General features: G+C 36.9%; 1 protein-coding gene across 2 annotated transcripts in view; it reads right to left on the reverse strand.

Moving 5' to 3' along the window:
* Ppargc1a (PPARG coactivator 1 alpha) overlaps window positions 1-20,349 on the reverse strand; it is a 90,373-nt gene that overhangs the window by 23,901 nt on the left and 46,123 nt on the right. For both annotated transcript variants that reach the window (XM_027386968.2, XM_035453318.1), the window contains 5 exons: window positions 12,956-13,150; window positions 10,690-10,812; window positions 9,636-9,840; window positions 5,727-5,772; window positions 5,544-5,617 (listed from right to left, as the gene is read on the reverse strand). In XM_027386968.2, coding sequence (XP_027242769.1) covers window positions 5,544-5,617; window positions 5,727-5,772; window positions 9,636-9,840; window positions 10,690-10,812; window positions 12,956-13,150 — 643 coding nt within the window. The remainder of the gene's footprint in view (window positions 1-5,543; window positions 5,618-5,726; window positions 5,773-9,635; window positions 9,841-10,689; window positions 10,813-12,955; window positions 13,151-20,349) is intronic.

Below are 20,349 nucleotides of genomic sequence, written 5' to 3' on the forward strand. Positions count from 1 at the left end.
TTTTTTTTATCAGTCACAACAAGCTAGCTTAGGACAATCACAAGGAAGTCAGAGCAGCTGGCAATACCTAATAAAACAAACTCCCTCTCTCATCCCTCCTGCCTCCCAAAGATGCTGCAGATGGGGCACACACATTATTCTGGAGGTCTTAGAATTCTGTTGAGTCTTTACATTTCCACTTAAATGTTTGGGAAAATTCACTAAAAATTTTTAAAGTAAAAGAAGACAATAGGAGGATGCATATAGCAACTTGCTGTACCTTCTCTGTCTCAACTAAACACAATAAACACGTAGACCAAAGACCAACAAATCAACTGTATGTATGGATGTTGTTTCTACTTCATTCACCCCCTGCTGTACCTGTGGCAGACATCACTAATTGATCATGACATTCTCACTGAGTACAAACTTGGCCTTAGGATCTCTCTCAACACACTGCTTCTGGCAGCCAATGCCAATCAATGGCACTTGGCAAGGGGAAAGAAAACTATTTAACATAACAGATGCCAACTACTATCTTTAAAATTCAGAAAAGAAATCTACACTGGTCAGACCAAGCTCCTTTGAACCCAGAGTAGACCAGGAAGCTGTTGTCAACATAAAGCTTTTTTTCCTAGATAATGGAATGGGCAGTGAGTCAAAGTGGTATTTTGTTTAAAACACCAGTGAAGAATCACCAGCATTGGTGGCAGTAGAAGTAGTTGCTGACAAAATTCAAAAGATATTAGTTATACTGCCATTTTCTAAATTTCTAAATTCATTCAAGATTTGCAAAAGCAGGAGTAGGCTAGTGTGTGCCATAAAAGAAAATAATAAACATCAAATGTGAAATTGTCTAAGATTCTGTAGCAGAGAGACCAGCAATGTTAGAGACAGATGAGACTTGAGAATTTGAGAAGCAAGGTGCATCAGCCTCAGAAGAAGCTAATATGGACTGAATGCCTATATGATGTGTGGGCAGTCACACTCAGTCTCACTTAAAACTATAGAGACTCCATTACTGACTTGAAATTGAGTTTGTCTAACATCAAAGTGGGTTCTGTATAACTTCACTAAGATAGGCTGTCTCTTTTATCATAATGATGTACTTTTATTTTTACCTTTGCTGTTTTTAAAGTGTTCAAATTCAAGTAGAATTACAGGCAGCTGCCACTTTTTGTAGGGCACAAGTGGTTAAATACTGGAAATTTATATTTTTACTTGTATTCTGTTACTTTGAGTACAGTAATCTCATTTGGTAGTTGTGATGATAAACTCAAAACTGAAGAATGACCAAGGACACAGAACAGTCTTAGCAAACAGTCTTTATCAAAAGATAAAGAGGAAGGAATGTGGCTCCCCTCTTGTAGTCTCCTGCTAATATCATGTCAATGCCAAACACATTGCCATTTGACCATCTCTTTGAGACTTTGCCTTCTTGCTTCTCTCCTTCCACTCCTGTTTCAAACTCCAATGCAAATATTTTCCTTCCTGGAGAATTGGCAAGTCAGTTGAGCTTACTGAAAGCCCAATTCCCTTCAGGCTCCTTCCATGGATCACCTAGACTATTCACTGGAGTAATGACACTGCTTTGATACTCCTTCCAACACTTAACTGTCTTCAATGCTCTAAATCTTCTGTGCAAACACTTTCTTAAACAGGGATGGGGTGTCACAGTGGTCTTTGATGACTTCCTTTCTCCTTTGTGGTTCCTGATGCCCAATGTTGACCCCTGAGAAGTGTGCTCTACAGAAGATTACTCAGGGGAGATGGTGGGCATCACTCACTACATAGAATTCCTTCTATACCCACAATAGTGGATGTTACTATAAAATTCTCCCTTCCACCCAATCTCTTCCTTTATACTAACTACAAGACTTCCCCCTCCATAACATTCAGCTCCTCCATGTGAGTCCTCATGTCTTCATCCCAATACTCTCTATTGTATAATGCAATTTGTCTCCAGCGCACCTTTCCTTTGTAGTTACTGATATCATGCTTAGCAAACCAAAAAACATCATTTAGGCTCATATATCTTAAAGGTGCCAAAGCATTATATATGATAAGCTGTTTTCCTTTTGTATCACTTATCAATGAACATTCTTTTCTCAATAAGTTATAAGACCATATCTCAAACTTCCCAACAATTCATTTGTACCTCCTATGACTAGACCCTGTTCTCAGCACTAGACATGGAATTATCTCTATGCCTCTTAAAGGCCTTCTGGCAAAAGAGCAATCTCCTTTCTCTCACCAAGGCCTGGCATATTACCAATAATGAATAGAGAGGAAAAATGATCCTGGTAAATTGGTTTCGATTGTACCAATAATCTTTCAATGATACAAAGAAGGAAATATTTTAATTAATAATATGGATATAAAACCCCTACAGAAATAAATGTACTATATAAAATGTTAAGGATGTGTAACATCTACAAATAATCTCTTCCTACCTTTCCATAGAGTAGGCCACTAAAAATCCAAACTTGTAAGTAAATCATTCAAAACTAAGTGCTTGGGATGGGTAATGCAACTTGGTGGTAGAGTGCTTATCTAGTAAGCGCAAGGACTTTCATTCTTCTCAAATAGTACAAAAGTAAATAGATAAGATTTGGAGAGATGACTCAGATATTAAGACACTGGCTGCTCTTCTAGAACATCTGGGCTCTATACCTAGCACCACCCTACATGTTGGCTTAAAATTGCTTGTAACTCAAGTCCCAGGGATCCAGTGCTCTCTTCTGGCCTCTTTTCACACTGCATGCATGTAGTGCATAGACACACATGCAAGCAAAACATCCATCAAATAAAAATAGAAAACTAAATAAAATCTAAAAAACACAAAAATAAATAAAAGAAGAAGATAAAATAAGTGATTTATAGTTTCATAATATCTTTAATGAAATAAATATAAATTTATGATGTGTTCATATTTATAAATTAGGAAGATGCCTTGGTAGGAAGACATCTAATATCAACCTAGATGTAATGAAGCATGGATGTCCCCTTAGCACTAGTAGGCTATAAATAGAAATACAATTTGGCAAATCAGTGTAGCAATGCATGTTTCAGAATGCCCTAAGATATTTAAATGCTTATTTTTGTCAATAACAACTATTAGAAATCTATTTTGAGAAAATCAAATTTTAAAATTTATGTACAAAGATTTCTCCCAGAGTGCTACTTCAAAATAGTAACATTATAGAACAACCTAAACATGTAAAATTAAGCAATTAGCAAAAAATTCTATTTTCCTACTTAAATGAATATTACACAATACTGCTATATCCTGATAATAGAATTTGACATGGTACAAAAGGCAGCTTATATTAAGTGAAAACTTAGGATGTTAAATTTTTTAAGCATTCACTGACACACATAATGATAACAGTTACATACACTTATGTATAGAATATTTTCATTTTAGAACTAGGAAGAACTTTTTTGAACTGAATCATACTTGCCACATTTCCAATAAGCTGACATTATTTATACTCATGATAAATATTTCTTTAATCAAAAATCAAGAACTTATACATAACTAGGAAAGAACTCTTGTTCCTTTCAGAAACAGAGAGACTAACTCAACAAGTTCTGGACACTCTCATTAATAGATCCCTTTCAGCTGGACATTTACTGAGGTGCAGAGTGGTGTAATCTTCTCAAACCTGCTAATGTCCAGTGGCCCAGGGACTGGTACTAGGTAAGATGATAAAGGTTTATATAAGTTAATTTGAAAATTTATTTCTGTTAAAAGACACAATGTAATTTCTAGAATAGACACTGTGTGTGTGTGTGTGTGTGTGTGTGTGTGTGTGTGTGTGTGTGTGTTATTGCAAAGCACTGGGAATATCACAAAAATCCAGAAAAAAATTGTACCCAGATTATCATACCCAAACAAACATGAAATAAAAATTGGAGAGCCCCATGACATTTCATTGGTGTAATTTATGCAAAGAAAAAATGAATGGATTCCTGGTTAGCACAGTGAAGCTCGATGCCATGCCTACTGTCTCCTAACTTGAATGGATATTTATATGTATTTATATTGGTTATCACATTTTCAAAGAAACTCACCAATATTTGTCTTTGCTCATCAAATAAGAGGCCTCTCTTACAGATAGTATGTGCACACAAAAATTCTTTCTATTAATGTATGTAAGTTGTAATTTATTCAAGAAATCAAGATAAAGACTAGAGAGATGGTTTGGCAGTTAAGAGCATGTACTTCTCTTCGAGAAGACTTGAGTTTCATTCCCACTACCCAAGTCTGATAGCTTTCAATTGCCTGTAACTCAAGCTCCAAGTGGATCCAATGTTCTCTCCTGCATTCCTCAGGCATCTGCACTCATGTGCACAAATCCACACTTACACACATATAAACATAATTTTGAAAAGCAAAAATAAATATTATAAAAATAAACCAAGTTATGCCTGTGCTTACAAGTGAATGAAGTAAGTGCATATTTATATAAGCCTGTTTTTATATATGTGTATATGTGTCATCTGCATACACATACTCTACGCCATGAAATTAACTACTCTGCTGCTTGAACAAACCATGCAGTCATGCAGTAGACCTTTGATAAGAAGGTAATTTAGCAAACTCAAAGTGTGAAATTAAACTTAGCAACAATGACCATGGTGCATGTAGGCACCACAGTTCTGGTTGAAAGCATCTTGTCTAACTTACTGTTCCTTTATCCTTATCAGAAATGGCCAGAGCCAAGGACTTTCTGGTTTAGACATCCTAAGACTTACTCTCTGGTGGATGTCAAGAGCCTCCATTTACATCCTAAAGCACTATTTACAACCACTTCAGAAGTTTGTCTAGAAACTCTTCAGTTAGTTTAAGTTTTAAATCCCCTTTGTCTCCATGTGACAAAGTACTAACTAGAGCATTTCAAAAGTCTCAGATGATAAAGACAATGACATATATATATATAATATATATATATATATATATATATCAGCATTATGCTGCTAAATATGACAAAGAGTGAGAAAGTATTATACATGAAGTTTATCTCCGTTTTCCATTTTGATGACCTTGCACATATTATTTAATATCATTAACTTATTTTTCATTTCAAAATTTAAAAAATATATACCATTATTCTCATTAGGTCTCTTGTGGACTTGACTGAAACAACTTAGATATCCATCACACTTATTGGGTGGGAGATCAAAGATGTTGAGTTCAAAACTCTCAAAAAATAATAAAAATAATGTTACTAAAAAAGAAACTGGAAAAATATTCAGTTTTTTTCCTACTAATGTTTGGATGTCTTAAACTAAAGTAGTATTGAGAATCCATAACAAAGCCATGTATCAGAATGGCTGAGTTAGTTCAGAAAAATTAATGATGTTGTCTCTTTAAAACATTTTTTTAGTTCAAGGTTTGGGGGTTCTTTTCTTGAGGGGGTATTTTTAAGTAAGCAACTGAAGATACTTTGCAGATGACTTCTTATCCAATTCGATTTGTACTCTATTTCAGTGAAAACATAGACGGTCATCGAATATGTATTTCACAGAGACAACTTCCAACTGAAATAAAAGCTTACCTGCAGTTCCAGAGAGTTCCACACTTAAGGTTCGCTCAATAGTCTTGTTCTCAAATGGGGAACCCTTGGGGTCACTGGAAGATATGGCACATTTATAAAAACAAACTGAAATGGAGTTGCTGTAGCCAAATGTATTAGAACCCCCTTCCCTTTCTGAAAATGTTTGCATTTCTTAATACTTACTTTGGTGACTCTGGGGTCAGAGGAAGAGATAAAGTTGTTGGTTTGGCTACAGGAAAGAAGAAGAAACTAATTATAAAATATTGAGTCTTTTTCAGATCAACTTTCTGCTACACTCAGATAGGAAACAACCAGGCAACTGTAAGAATAAACTAAGGGAATCCTTAATGTTGGCTAAAAGACAGACCACAGTTTAGTATAAATTTAGTATAAATTTGCTTTATACTAAAGCAAATTTCATACAACATGTGAATCAGTACAATACCATTAGGAAACACATACAAACATAGAATTTTCCCACAAATGCACCATCTCATTAAGGACACAAAATTTGCACCATGCCATCAAAGAGAAATATTGTTTTCTGTTTTTAATTTGAAATTAGTACACGGTTTGTTTACACTAGGCAATAGCAGAGTAACTACAAGGTGACAGATCGTTATGAATATTCAGTTGATTTTACTCCTAAAATTCATAGTTTTGTATCTAGCCACGAGAATAGGAAATTTCTATGAGACTGAGACTCAAGCAATAACCATCATTGAGAGATGATGACAAATTGTGGACATTGACATCGATGGCTTAAATGGAGTTTGCATCCCAAATCTGATAGACACACGAAGGCATCATATTTATCAATTAAAAGAGCAATATACATTTTTTCTAAAGCTCAGTTTTCCTTTCCACCCTTGATTGTCACAATATCTTACTTCCTTTGGTGTCTTTTCTCAGCAAGAAATGCAAGACTAGGAATTTCTTGCTCTAATGTGTTAACTGCTTCTCTATGTCATTCTTGTGCTTTGAGCAGGAAGAAGAGATTAAATGAAGAGAAATATATTATGCATATATTCTTATCTATGGGAATGTATGCATGTAAGCTTTTGTCAATTTTTGCTTGTTAATTATTTTCAGAAGGTCAAGAGGTAGCTAGCTACATGTATAATGAAGATCATAGAGTTGTAATGAAAAGAGTCTCTGGAATAGTTTCTTACTTTATGGTTGAATACCCTGAGACACAAAGATGCTAAATGATGCTATAGGGCCATAAAACTGATTCTTGCAAGAATTGGACACTGAGATGTTTCCTTCCTCCTATTATCAAAAGGAATTGAATTCAACACATTTTAAAGTAGTTAATCAACCCCAGTAATAAGGTCTTTAGAAATGTAAAACTATTATTTATGTCTAAATCAGTTTGAAATAAGGTACTTTATATGAAAAATGGTATTTACATATTTAATTTGTAGATTAGGATTTAGTTTTTAAACAATTGAATAGTGAGTATATCATCTATCCGATGTGCATCCAGAAATATGAAGCTCATGCTGTCTTCTACAAATTAGGTACATTGATTAACTGGCTTTTACATATATACAGATAGATGAGTTGATTGTACATTAATTTTTGAGTATGCCTAATTTAATCAGCCTTTCAAAAAGAATGAATTTATGAACAAATTTTACTCACTTTAATGGTATTTTGCTAATAGCCAGGATAATTTACACAGGTTCTATAGACAATACTATCCAATTAGGAATGATGAGATAAATCATACAATAAATGTACATTGAAAATCAGAAATCTGGATGTACAACAGGCCATGTTAAATGCTTATACAAAGGTCTCCAAAATTCAGATAGCTAGGTACAGGAAATTCCAAGAGCAACACAGGGAGAGATTGGCCACAGCCATGCTGAATACCAGCAAAGGCAAGCAGGAAATGAGAGGCCTATGCAGGGTCCAATCCTCTAGCCACCCTCACTCTGGAATCTCTGACAGGACACTGGTTCACAGGTACTGTCTCACAAGGACCACTGTTTCATTTTTAGAGAATTTCACTGGTGCTGTTCCAAGGACTGACTGACGACAGACTGCTAGGAGCCTCACAGTTACACTTCACGTAGATGCTGTTTTTGAATAAATATGTGTGTGAATGAATGTGTGAATGAGACTCCAGCATACACCATAGACTAGGCAATAATCTTATGGACCCAAAAAGTACATAATGCCACAGTGTTAAGGAGGAGCAGACCAAAAGCCCAGTCAGAAACATACCTGTCCTCTTCAAAGTGGTCTCTGATTGTTCATGTGATTTCTACTTTTTTAATTTGAATAACTTAAATAATCTTGAGGGGTAAGCAGCTATTGGTTATTAATTGAAGGCTAGGCTTCATTTCTCCTTGGCTTCTAATAACTATGGGATTTATTTTTCTTTTGAAACAGCAGGCTTTGTTCTGTGATGAACCTTCTATGCCTTATCACAGATCTATACTTTTAAAAATTCTTCATATAGCTGGTCCCTCTCAGATTCCATCTTCCAAGGACCTAGTTAATTATTCAGTGCCATGGTTTGTAAGAGTTTATGGTAATATTTAATGGTAAATGAATTCTAAGAAAATCTCGAACTCCAAAAGGGTATTAGAAATATAGAGAGTGAAAGGGAAGAAAGACAATATGAGAGAGAGAGAGAGATAGAGAGAGAGAGAGAGAGAGAGAGAGAGAGAGAGAGAGAGAGAGAGCTTTAATCTTTGTGCTAATTGATCAGGTTCCTGAACATAGGGTTTCAAAGAGCCTGAGGATCTCAATTCAGCTCCAGATGAATGCATGACTGGAAATTGTTCAGGAGGAACCCAGTGGATTCTTACTCACTACACCAAGCCAAGTGGGCTCCTTGTCCTTGGTCTTCAATATCATCAGCCCCTCTGCTAAAACAAAACCCACAGGACAACGATAGAGCTTGTGAACAAGGGCCAATCCTGGCAGAGGGAATTTGTCCCATGTAGTTAAATTTATCCTCTCAAAGTGACAGACAGAGGTTGATAGTAAATTTGATACATCCAGCAAGGAAAACAAAAACACAACAAACAACAACAACAAAAACCCTAAAGGAGAGCCAACTTAAAACATTAAAGGAAAATTCCTAAATCCTCCAAAGTAGGGAAAAGGATTACAAACCCTGAGAAAAAAATTCTTATTAAAGTCAGCAGCAGCAGCAGCAGCATCTGCAGCAGCAGCATACCTGCTGTATGAAATTACCATTGCTGAAACCAGACAGGGACTACCATCCTTTGGGAGCCCGAAACACAACATGGGAATGTTTCTGGCTGCTACAGAACATGTCTGCATCTATGACAGGATTCCAGGTAGGAAGCAGAAGCTGGTATTTTTAAAGCAAAAATTACTTTCAGCAACTCTCTTTCTGAGTCCTGGACTTCCATAATTGGAAGGGGAAGAATTGAGGAATAAACTGTATCTCGGTCAAGAGAGATTTTTCCGCAAATCACCTGAATCTGCCTCTCCAGTATCAGCCTCCTGACTACATACCGGACTAATAAAGATCAACCCAAATGTTGTTTAATCTAGGTAGTATATTTTATATATAAAGGGCAGAGGAAATCAGGAGTTTCCAAATCCTTACATGCGAAGTAAAATCTGTGAGCAAAGCAGGTGGTCTTAAAAGTAAGACAAGAATGTACTTAATCAGAAAGACTCCGTAAATGCTATTTACTGCTTCCCAAGGTAGTAGAGGGAATCTCCAGCGCCTCATTTTTTCCATGACTGGAAAGGGAAAAATCAAAGAGCCCCGCACAGAATTGGCAAGCGGCTGAACATAACAGTCAACGATCTCAGTAATCCAGATGTGTATAAACCTCAAAGGTGTTGTAATCCCTGCGGCCCCACTCCACCCAGCGAACAATGCAGGTGTCTTTCAGATTTATTACTCATGCTGCTTATCTCCCAAATAGGTTACGTTCAACCTGTGTCCATGGAAGATCCCACCAAACTCCCCCACTCCTTTTGCCCAAGACAAACACAGATGAGATGAAACAAACATGGTTCCACACGCTCAGACTTCCCAGGTGCGGTCAGTGCCCCCGCTGGCTGCTGGCTGTTGTTACTGGCCTGGCATACCTTGAGCATGTTGAGACTGTGGTTGTGTATGGGACTTCTTTTTGGAGGCGCATTTGTCTCTGCTGCTGTTCCTGTTTTCTGTGGGTTTGGTGTGAGGAGGGTCATCGCTTGTGGTCAGATACTTGAGAAGCTCTGAGCAGGGACGTCTTTGTGGCTTTTGCTGTTGACAAATGCTCTTTGCTTTATTGCCCCATGAATTCTCGGTCTTAAAAACAAGACATAAAAAAGCTAAAATTAGTGAAGTGAACCTTATCAGAATGGATATAGGTTTTCTGAAGAGATGAGATTTTCGGTGAAGTGCTCAGTCTAAGTGTACTGGATCTATGAGCTGTGAATAATTGTTTGCAGAACAAGGAAGAAAATTACATTTAAAATTCCTAAATGCCATTTATGCAGCTTTTTATTTCATTTCTCCTACATCCCGATGTTCCTACTCAGCAACATGTAACTAACAAGACCCTACAGCGCCTTTTCTGTGAGTAAAGAAAAAAAAAGCTGCTTTAAACCTTAATTTACCGCTGATTGCTGAGGCCCAGTATTCACAACTCTCTTAAGTACCCCTTAACGGTCCGCTTTCACTCACAGCGAATGGCAAGACAAACATTGTTTAATATAGCCCGCTAACTGAATTATGTCATTGCCAGCATTTTCTCCAATTAATGGCAGAGACAGATCTTTTGCAGTGAATCTGAAACAATCTTTCTCAGGTTAAACAGCTGGCAAACCAGCAATCATGCATCTTAAAGTCATCCACAGACCATAGCTACCAGCCTACCAGTAATACATGTTGTAGTACAGACCACTGCATGTACTAATCAAGTGGGAAAGGAATTATACATTCTCATCATCAGAAAAACAATGCATAAAGGATCTCTTCCTAGTTTTCCCCAAGCGTCTGTGCAGTGTTTGGAGATACAAGTAGGCTCTGCTTCCCCTTTAGAGGCAGTTGCTGAATCCTGACTAAATTAATACATGCAGACATTATTTCCATTATGCAGATTTGTGCAAGCTGCACCCCCTCCTTTTCTCTGTATTAAAATATTTGCATGCCCACCTTAACAACAGCAGGGCTTGTTCTGATCCTGTGGTTGTGGTTTGCATGGTTCTGAGTGCTAAGACCGCTGCATTCATTGTAGCTGAGCTGAGTGTTGGCTGGTGCCAGTAAGAGCTTCTTAAGCTAGACATACCAGGGAATGGAAAATAAGAAAAGTTACACATTTTCTAAGCTTCAGATTGGTAACCAAAAGTTGAGTAGAACAAAGGACATTTCTCTTTAACTATACCACACTTTAGCACTAGAATGGTAAAGGAAACAGTTTCATTAAAAGTAAGAAAAGATTTCAGCATTACAGAGCTACCTAGGAAAATGTTTCGTTTTCTTTTATTTGAAGCTTGGCACTGCTATCCTCAATTTTTAAATGATTTTGACAAAGAATAACGATATAATCTTCCCTAAAAAGGTTCTCAAAGCAAAACCACCTCTGGTAAGGAAGTCTGCCTTGCCCACTTAAGTTTTGGGGGCAGAGGATAGAAACTAAATCTTCCTCTCTGTGACCATCAGACTCACACAAGAATCAATGAAACCATTTTCTGAACCATGTTTCATAACTACATATATAAACTAATGATTAGAAATATGTGAATTGGAGCCATGTGAAAAAGAAATTCTGTTCAATAGCCTACATGTGGGTTATAGCACAAGTAGCACTGACTATTTCATGACCCCAGTTGCTTCATTTGGCTATCAAGGGCTTCCCTGCCCTCACATGCAGGATGTCTTGGACTCAACAACACTTCCCAATTGAACAAACTGTACAGATGCAAATCCTTGTTAAGGAATTAGGATGGCAGACAATAGAGTAACACGTGGAGGGCATTGAGGGAGGAATAACTTACATACGTAGTATGTTCCTCGAGAGCAGAAATCTTAGAATACAAAGAGGAAAAAAGCAGATTCCCATGTGTTCACATTGAGTTTCTTCAGACTTAACGATTTGAGAGAATCAACCTCCAAATATCAGGCCAGAGTATTTTATTAATGTTAGAACAATGACATTCTATAATTACACAGCATTGCTCTTCCATGAGATTTATGGCAAATGACAAATGGCTATCATAGATGAGAAGGCAAACGGCACTCAGAACTAATAAAATTCTGGTCAAGCATTTTGTTGAAAAAAAGTCATTCCTCATGGCCAACAAATTTACTCTCCATTGCCTACCACAAATTTCAGTAACTTGGGCTGCTGATAAGCTATTATTATTTTTCCATCTTCATAAGAAATGCTGATCTAAAGTCTTAAACTATAGCATACTGCCTGAGTTTGCACTTCTATTTTTAGAATCATATGCAAGGAAATGTAAACATTATTATACAATCTGTAACAGCAAAAACATGGGAAGAAAAACCTAAACATTTCACCATACTGGATTGCCTAATAAATCATAGCATCTCCATATAAAAAGTACTATGCAGCCACTAAAAGTACTGCAAATGTTGAAACCATATATACAAACAGCAAAAATGGACCTAGCAGGTTGTATTTATGTATTTGCACATATATGTATATAAATATGTATGTATGCAACAATAATAATTGAAGGAAAAGAGTCTATTAATTTGAGAGTGGGGAGCATGGGAGGGTTTAGAGATAGGTACCTAGGAGGGGCTGGAGGAGTGATAGAAATGCATAGAAATTTAAATTCATTTAATTTAAAATGCATAGAACTTGATTTTTAAAAATCAAAAAATTCAATGACATATACTTCTCAATCTTAAATTCAAAAAAATTTCAGTTGTTTTGATATCATGTTTTAAAAACTGAAGGTAAATGTTTAGTCTTTTCTTTCTGGTTCTCACTCTACTCTTAAAGCTTTAACCATGAGCCTGGCAGTGGTAGCACACACCTTTAGTCCCAGCACTTGGGAGGCAGAGGCAGGAAGAGCTCTGTGAGTTCGGGACCAGCCTGTTCTACAAGAGCTAGTTCCAGGACAGCCTCCAAAGTCACAGAGAAATCCTGTCTCAAAAAAAAAAAAAAAAGCTTTAACCATGAATTTGAATAATTCTAAAGAAACAATCACATACAAAAAATAGTAAAAGATTGTTTTCATAAACAACTTCCATTATGCCGTGTAAGAAATGCTTTATCAACATTTTTAATAGGGAATTACAGAATTGGAAAATCTAGTCTGGCTTACAGATTTCTTTTCACTTTAGTCTGAATTAAAAATCCAAACCTGATTGTTCCTACACCACAGCCATGTATTGGGGCAGCCATCGACAACTCTGCCCACTGTTAAACAATAGGAAGGGTTCTTACTAGAGACGGCTCTTCTGCCTCCTGAGGTGGAGGGGTGCCGTCAGGCATGGAGGAAGGACTGGCCTCGTTGTCAGTGGTCACGTCTCCATCTGTCAGGGCATCAAATGAGGGCAATCCGTCTTCATCCACAGGGAGACTGTCCAGGGTCTCTGTGAGGACTGCTAGCAAGTTTGCCTCATTCTCTTCATCTATCTTCTGCAGAAACAGAGAAAAAACACAGAAGACATGAGTGAGCTGACATGAGGAAGCAGGCACCATGATTAATCAGCATAGGCTGAACATGTCCAGGTGGGAGAGGAAACTGTATGTGAAATCCTTAATGCCCATGGCAGACACAAAGACTATGTCTTCCTCAAACTCCTAAGTCATTTTTAGTCTGAATCATGTGATTAACAAATACATTTACTGGTCTTGGATCTGTCTGGTTTAGTAATCTGCTAGATCAGTCCATAATACTGATATATATTTCTGTTGTGTTCACAGTCATTTTTCACATTCTTATGTCTTCTGCCCACAATTTAGGAAATCTCAGGCCTTAAGAATCTTCATACACAGTTCTTAGATCTCCCACTCAGTATGCCACCCCAAATATTTAGACAAATTTTCACTTGAAAACTATCAGAAACTATAACTATACTAAAGAAAGCTATATACCTTTGTGATTTCAATTATAATCTCATCACATTGCTCACCCTCAAATCATTTATTTCTCTTCCTGACATCTCACTCAACTTAAGTCATAAATCTTTGCCTACTGGATAATCCTACCATATAATGGATCTCTTGTCTTCAAAACCCAAACTTGAGACCTTTCATAGCAAAACTACTCTTTTTTCTTAACTTCTTTAGCTGACTATCAGTTCTTCAGATTTATGCTCTGGGATGCCTGGGCTCCTTATTAGGAAGTCTGTTGCTAAGGGGAAACCTAATTTGCAATGTATCTTAACCAAACTCATTTCTTGGGCCAGTCATATAACTTAAGCATGATATGGTTTCTAGTAGGAGGTTCACTTCTGTGGTGTATTCTAACTTGATAAACTCATTTTCATTGACACTCAAACAAAACTAAACCTGTATTATGCCTTTCATGGATATTATTGAATGCAAGGGCTGAAGATAGAAAAAATATAGACTAAACTTTTCCTCTGGTGGAAAGGAAAACAGTCTATTAACAATATGAACAAATTATATAAAGAATAATATTAGTCTTGGTTCTCTATACAAAAACTAGAATGCCTGCATCTGTTAATATGACAATATATTCTTGCCTATGCATGTAATCAATCAGTCTCAGTGCTGGGCACATGGAATACACAGTCATTGCTCAATCAGAATAACACATTGATGGCATTTATTGGCACCCACAGAGAATGTGCACATCATTTTCTATTCTTTCTTTTAGAATTCGACATTGTTTATCCAATTTGACCTGTTTCCAAATTTCTTTTCTTTTCCTTTTTTTTTTGTCAAGTTCTGTACGCTATGACATTAACAATATGGCTAAATTATCCCACACAATTCTATTACAAAATGCACCTAAGCTGCTGACATCTAATAAAGCTGGCAATGCCCACACTTCCTTTCTCACTAGCACTGAACTTCGGTTAATTGACCTGACAAAATTACAAGAATCACAGAAAAAGACAGCTAATCAGAAAATCAAATTGTATTACTACAGAAATTAGGCAGGGTCTTATCATGTAGACATTCTATTTTCATGTGAAAAAAAATGTTTTCCCTCATTACTGATGATTCTCTATCTAGGAGTCAAACTACAGATTTTGCTTTCTTTGGGATTCAAGAGGCCAAGAAGAGCCATTTTATTCTAGGTGGGAGTTAATAGACCTTTTTTAACATTTGCATATGGCATGTTCCTACTGCCCCCAGATTTCAGAGTATAGTTATGCAATTTGGGCACATTGAAAGACTGAGTCTTAAATTCCAATGAAGAAGAGAAACTCAACCAGAAGCTCACAGTCCTTTTCAAAGGGTATTTTACTTCCATAGTCTTCAAAATCTAAACTGCACAAAACAAACAAACAAATAAACCCTCACTTCCCTCAATTCTTCTGTATCTTTCCATATACTCCCAATAATAGAAAGATTGAAATATTTTGTAGTATCCAAAAAGTCTAACGACTCAGTTTTTAGTATTCTGAAGTTCTAATTACCACCACATACCAAAAAACAAAACTAAGTGTAAGTCATAAAACTTTTCTCAAAAAAGTATACTTAAATAAAATATGCTACTGGAAATCTTATCAAATTAATGAGGTTTTCATTACTATAACTGACTGTATTTTATAATAAAATAATGTTGGAGGACCTCTCCAATGCATACACATACCCAAGAACATATATGCACACTTTCACTATATTGAACAGTTTTCATGAATACCTATCCTGTTTTCAAAAAGGTTCAATTCACTAATGTCAAAAAAGAACTCAAGAAAAATTGTTAAAGAGTATTTACTAATAAATGAGTAATTTTGTTTACCCTGATTTAAATTTTGTGTTTGGCTTTCCAGTGATACTACAAGCTGCTATTTGCTTTCAATCACAGGATACAAAAGTGCCACAGCTCTATCCCTTGTGTAAACAAACTCTGATAATTCCAATCAAGTCAAAATGACAAAGAACACTTAAATTAACTAGTTTTCACCAATTTCTTTAATAAGCCTGAATGAATGTATACTGCACATAATGGCAGAAATATTGGAGCTTGATAATGTCATAATTAATTTACAAGATCTGATTAAACCACCAACTATTTTAATTCTCCTCTCACAAAGCACAATTTGAAGGGAGGGAGTGTGGAATTGGAGATTGCTACAGTAAATGGGTGTGGAGCTGAGATGCTTGGGCAAGGAAGGTTACCATCCAACCAGTACATACCAATAAGACCAGCCTTTTTATACTGTCAATTAAAAATGATTATTGGGTTTGTTTACTATCCCTGTATGCTCAGGTGCTCCAATACCATTTATATAATAATGTTTGTTCTGGATTTTGGATGAATGATTATTATGATTTCAAACGCTGATTTTTCATTAATTATGGGAGTCTAACGGTATACCTCTGTATCAAAGATCAACAAATATTCCTACATGTAAAGTTGAGAGGACGTTGTCCCTCACTGTGGCAATTTTAATTAGTTTTGTATGAGTTTCAATAGTCATCTTCCCAGAGAATGCAACAGATGTGACAACGAAGACTCCGTTAGACAATGAATGTCACTTTCCATTATTGCTCTGGTCCCAATTTACAGAGCAAATAAATCAAAGTTGCCACAGATGAAGCACAGAAGCCTATGAACACATGTCTGTTCACAGGTGACAGGAAATGAAAGCACATGAGTGAACCAGGTGACAGTGCAGGGAACATTTTCCCAGCCTTGGCCCTTGTGCTCCTATCTAGTCACTTGAAATTACAATATTATAAGATTGAACATTTCTCAGCAGCATCTAAAGCAGTGGTTCTCAACCTGTGGGTCATGACCCCTTTGTGCTTGCATATCAGATATCCTGCATAGCAGATATGTCCATAACAACTCATAACAGCAGCAAAATTATAACTGTGACTAGCAATGAAATAGTTTGATGGCTGGGCGTCACCACAACATGAAGAACCATAATAAAAGATGACAGCATTAGGAAGATTGAGAATCACTGCTCTAAAAGATTTAAAGTAGGAAATCTGGAATGAAAGAGCAGATCACCACAAGCTGTATGGTGATCACAAGCTCCATTGGATTCCTTGCAGTGGAAGAGACAGGAAAACCCAGGTCAACAGCAACCTCCAGAGTTGCTCTGCATCTGTCCAGGGTGTTTCTTATGGGGGGTTTCAACTATGGGTTCTCCTTACACGGTATAATTCTGCTGCTATTCTTCTGACATATATAAAGGTCTGTGCATCTGGAAAACTCCACTCTCTGAGGGCTCTCCAGGAGGAAAGGAGGCACAGCAACAAGACCTCACTCCAGGTGTAAAGAATTTCCTGTGACAGATGATACACTGGCTTTTATACTGACAACCCCAAATCTGGAGTTTGCAAAAATTCCTAAGCCATGCCTCATCATTAATAAATAATGTTTTGAACAGTCAACAGAACCTGGAGGCTCCTTGCTGTTCTTTGAGACTTTAGTGTCCTGAAATGACTTGTGCACAGGGTGTGACATAATCCAAACAGCACAAGTAAAGAAGGTAGACCATGTTCCTATAGGTTCCCAAGGTCACCTGAAGATTAAAATCCCAGACTCCAGGCCTAAACTAGATTGTCTTGCTTTGCTCATAAGTGCAAAAGGACCTTCCAACTGATAAAGAAGACATGGTGTTTGAGCACACAATGAATTCAGCTCATCCAGCCGCATAACCTCCAGAGCAAAAAAATCCACCCAATAAAGAAGATGAAGGACTGCTTTGCTAAGGGACACCTGGAGGAAGAAACATGGAGGAAAACCACATGCGGCATCCCAAAGGTTTCTAAAAGCAGCCTATTATGGAAGGATCATGCCCTGCTTATAATAGTAATTTTTTCTGCATCTTGTAGAATTGCAATTACACTCTGCATCCCCACATTCTCACACTCGCTTGATCTCTGTTTGATAAAAATACTTTAATAGCCATTTAATCACAGCTTCATTATCTTAGCTCTCTTAATGTGAATTAGTCCATGAGAATTCTAGCTTCCTCATTATTCAAATCATCAATAAGAAGGAAACAGGGAGGTCTTCTTATCACTCATTAATCAATTTCAGTTTCTTAGGAACTGTTGACTCAGATCAATCTGTGTGAGAGGTCACTTAACCTTACAGTGTCTCTATTTTCCTGTGCAAAGTTTCAGGTTTTCTGCATCATTCCTGATTTGGAATATCTTGATTTTTCTTCCAAATCTATGATTAACAGGATTTTGAAAAAGTATCAGTGCAGCTTGAGAATTCTTCAAGATGGTTCCCAGAAGTATTTCCAGTGTGCATGCCCATCATCTTGATTACTCACATTTGAATTTTTTTCCATGTGCACAATCCACCACTGACTTTCCACTCTGGGCCAGCTTCCTCCAAGTACCCAGCATGCCCTAGGTCTCTTCCTTGCCCTATCCTGCTGATTTGGAAACAGCTAATGAAGATGAAATTAACTTCTTCTTTAAGTGAAGCCTAATTAGGTAGGGAAATCTGCTAGAGTAACATCTGGTAGTGTTACTCAAAGCCAAATATAAATGACACTTTTGGATTATCCATAATTTTGGATTATTTGATCCACTACATCCTAGCAAGAGTTCGGATAACTAAATAGAAAAGTGACTTGTATGATGGATTTGAAATCTCAAATGAAGAATCCAATTGATCACAGGTACCTTTACCTGCAACTCCAAGCATAGAGTTACTTGGTTTTGTGTATGAATTGGCCAACAACAACAAAAATGTCTGCATGTATGAATTTTGTATTTGATGCATAAAATTCCAAGATTTGGAAGAAGATTCATTCAAAATAAAGAAAATAATAAGATTGTTGTTGTTATTGTTTGAAATGAAATTAAAAGATAGCAATCTAGACTAAGCCCCTGAAATCAAACTGGTATTCATCTTTTCTTTGAATGACTGTAGTCAGGGTGGATGCTGCTTCTCTCTTTAGTGCTTGAGTGCACTCTGAGAGGCCTGAGATTTTGTGAAGGTGGAGTGAGGTATTTGGAATATCTTTAAACAACTCTTTCCCAAACTCCTTCTCCTTTCCCTGTTCTGTCACAGTCCGCTGTGGTATGTTTTGCTTCTCTAAGCAGGGACACCAACAGCTGCTCTGCCTCCTTTCTCACACAATCAACAAGAGACAGGTAAAATCCCCACATAGCCCACTTGGGGGCTCCTAGAATGCCTCCCATTCTGTAAGCAGAGTCCTTAAAATACCTCACTAACTTTTATTTACCATATGGAATATAAGATTTGGTACAAGGTACTGACACTCAAGGCAGAGAAAAACATGGCATTAAAAACCCCACAAGTATATGTAAGTAACAGACAGTAATCAAAATAGACCTCATTTGCTTATAGCACACATTATAAAACACTTCAGTGTGTTTTTAGTTTATATAGAGACACCAAGGGTTTGTTTATTACGATTTATCCTTAGGATCAACAACTTCTGCTGGATGTTAAGGTTGCTAAAACTTGGAGGCCAAGAGAAAGAATACAATTTTAAATTCATTATCTGAGTACTTCACCATGGACATACCAACCATTTGAAATATTATACATTCATAATATCCATCTTAGAACCCATAAGTATATATAATAAATACACAATTTTTGAAACAGTATCTAGGCACACGCAAACACATATATATGTATCAGTCTCAGTCTGTTCTTGTTGATAACAACATATAATCAGCACTTAATACTCTTTGCCTCAGTTATCCATTTCAACCAAAGAAAGCAATGATCAAAAACTAGGTATATTTCTTGCAAAGATGAAATAAAATTCAAGTGGAAATAAAATACAGGCAAATCTGAAGTTTTTTTGCATGGATATATTTAGATCTGTAGGAATCCATTGAATTCCCATGAATACATATGGCCCTATTTAAGCAGGCATAAAATTCATATTCACATCTGTACTTAGACTCCATTCTAACTTATTAACTTATATCACAATATTCATGAGTTAATAAGTATGTGCAGAACATGTGGAATTCATTATTCTGAAGCTGCTGTAGGAACCATTGTGTATATACAGAGGTTCCATGGAATGGTTGGTGTGAGCAAAATGAGCTATTTCAGAGGAGAAACAGAAAAAAAATAACAGTTCACATCTATTTCTCACAAAAGGAGGAATAAGGAAGTGAGTGGTAGCATTGAACAGGAAGCTCAACAGACACAAGAAGAGCCAGCAAGGCATTCTTTTTGACCTTGGATGTAAATGAAGAGAAACATCATTGCAGAAAGTGCAAGGACACCAGACAGCAGACTAAGAGAACAGATGCTTCCCTTCTCACTGATAGCAGCTGCACAGCCTCCAGTGCAGCAACTCAAATCTGGCGGTGGTGCATGATCTAGAATGACCATCCTTTTACCCCCCCCCCACTTCTTTATTTCATCTCACCTTGATATTCCATTGTCAACACAGAAGACTAAATAACCCTCATAAAAATGTGTCAGTCTCACCCCTCTCCCTGCCAATTCCCACTTGTGCCCTTTCATATCATCACAAATAAAATCCGAAAAGTGACATACTAGCTAGGTGTTCACCAGGCGATTTATTATACAAATCAGTGTGATCATCTGTACAGGGTTGGCCCATACTCTCACAGGTTAAATGGGGCATATGGTTTCCTTTTGTAAGTCAACATCATGTCACCCATCAATGTCACCACTTACCTGCCTGAATTCTTGCCCACTGGCC

Source organism: Cricetulus griseus, assembly GCF_003668045.3.
Source record: "Cricetulus griseus strain 17A/GY chromosome 1 unlocalized genomic scaffold, alternate assembly CriGri-PICRH-1.0 chr1_1, whole genome shotgun sequence".
Classification (NCBI taxonomy): Eukaryota; Metazoa; Chordata; class Mammalia; order Rodentia; family Cricetidae; genus Cricetulus; species Cricetulus griseus.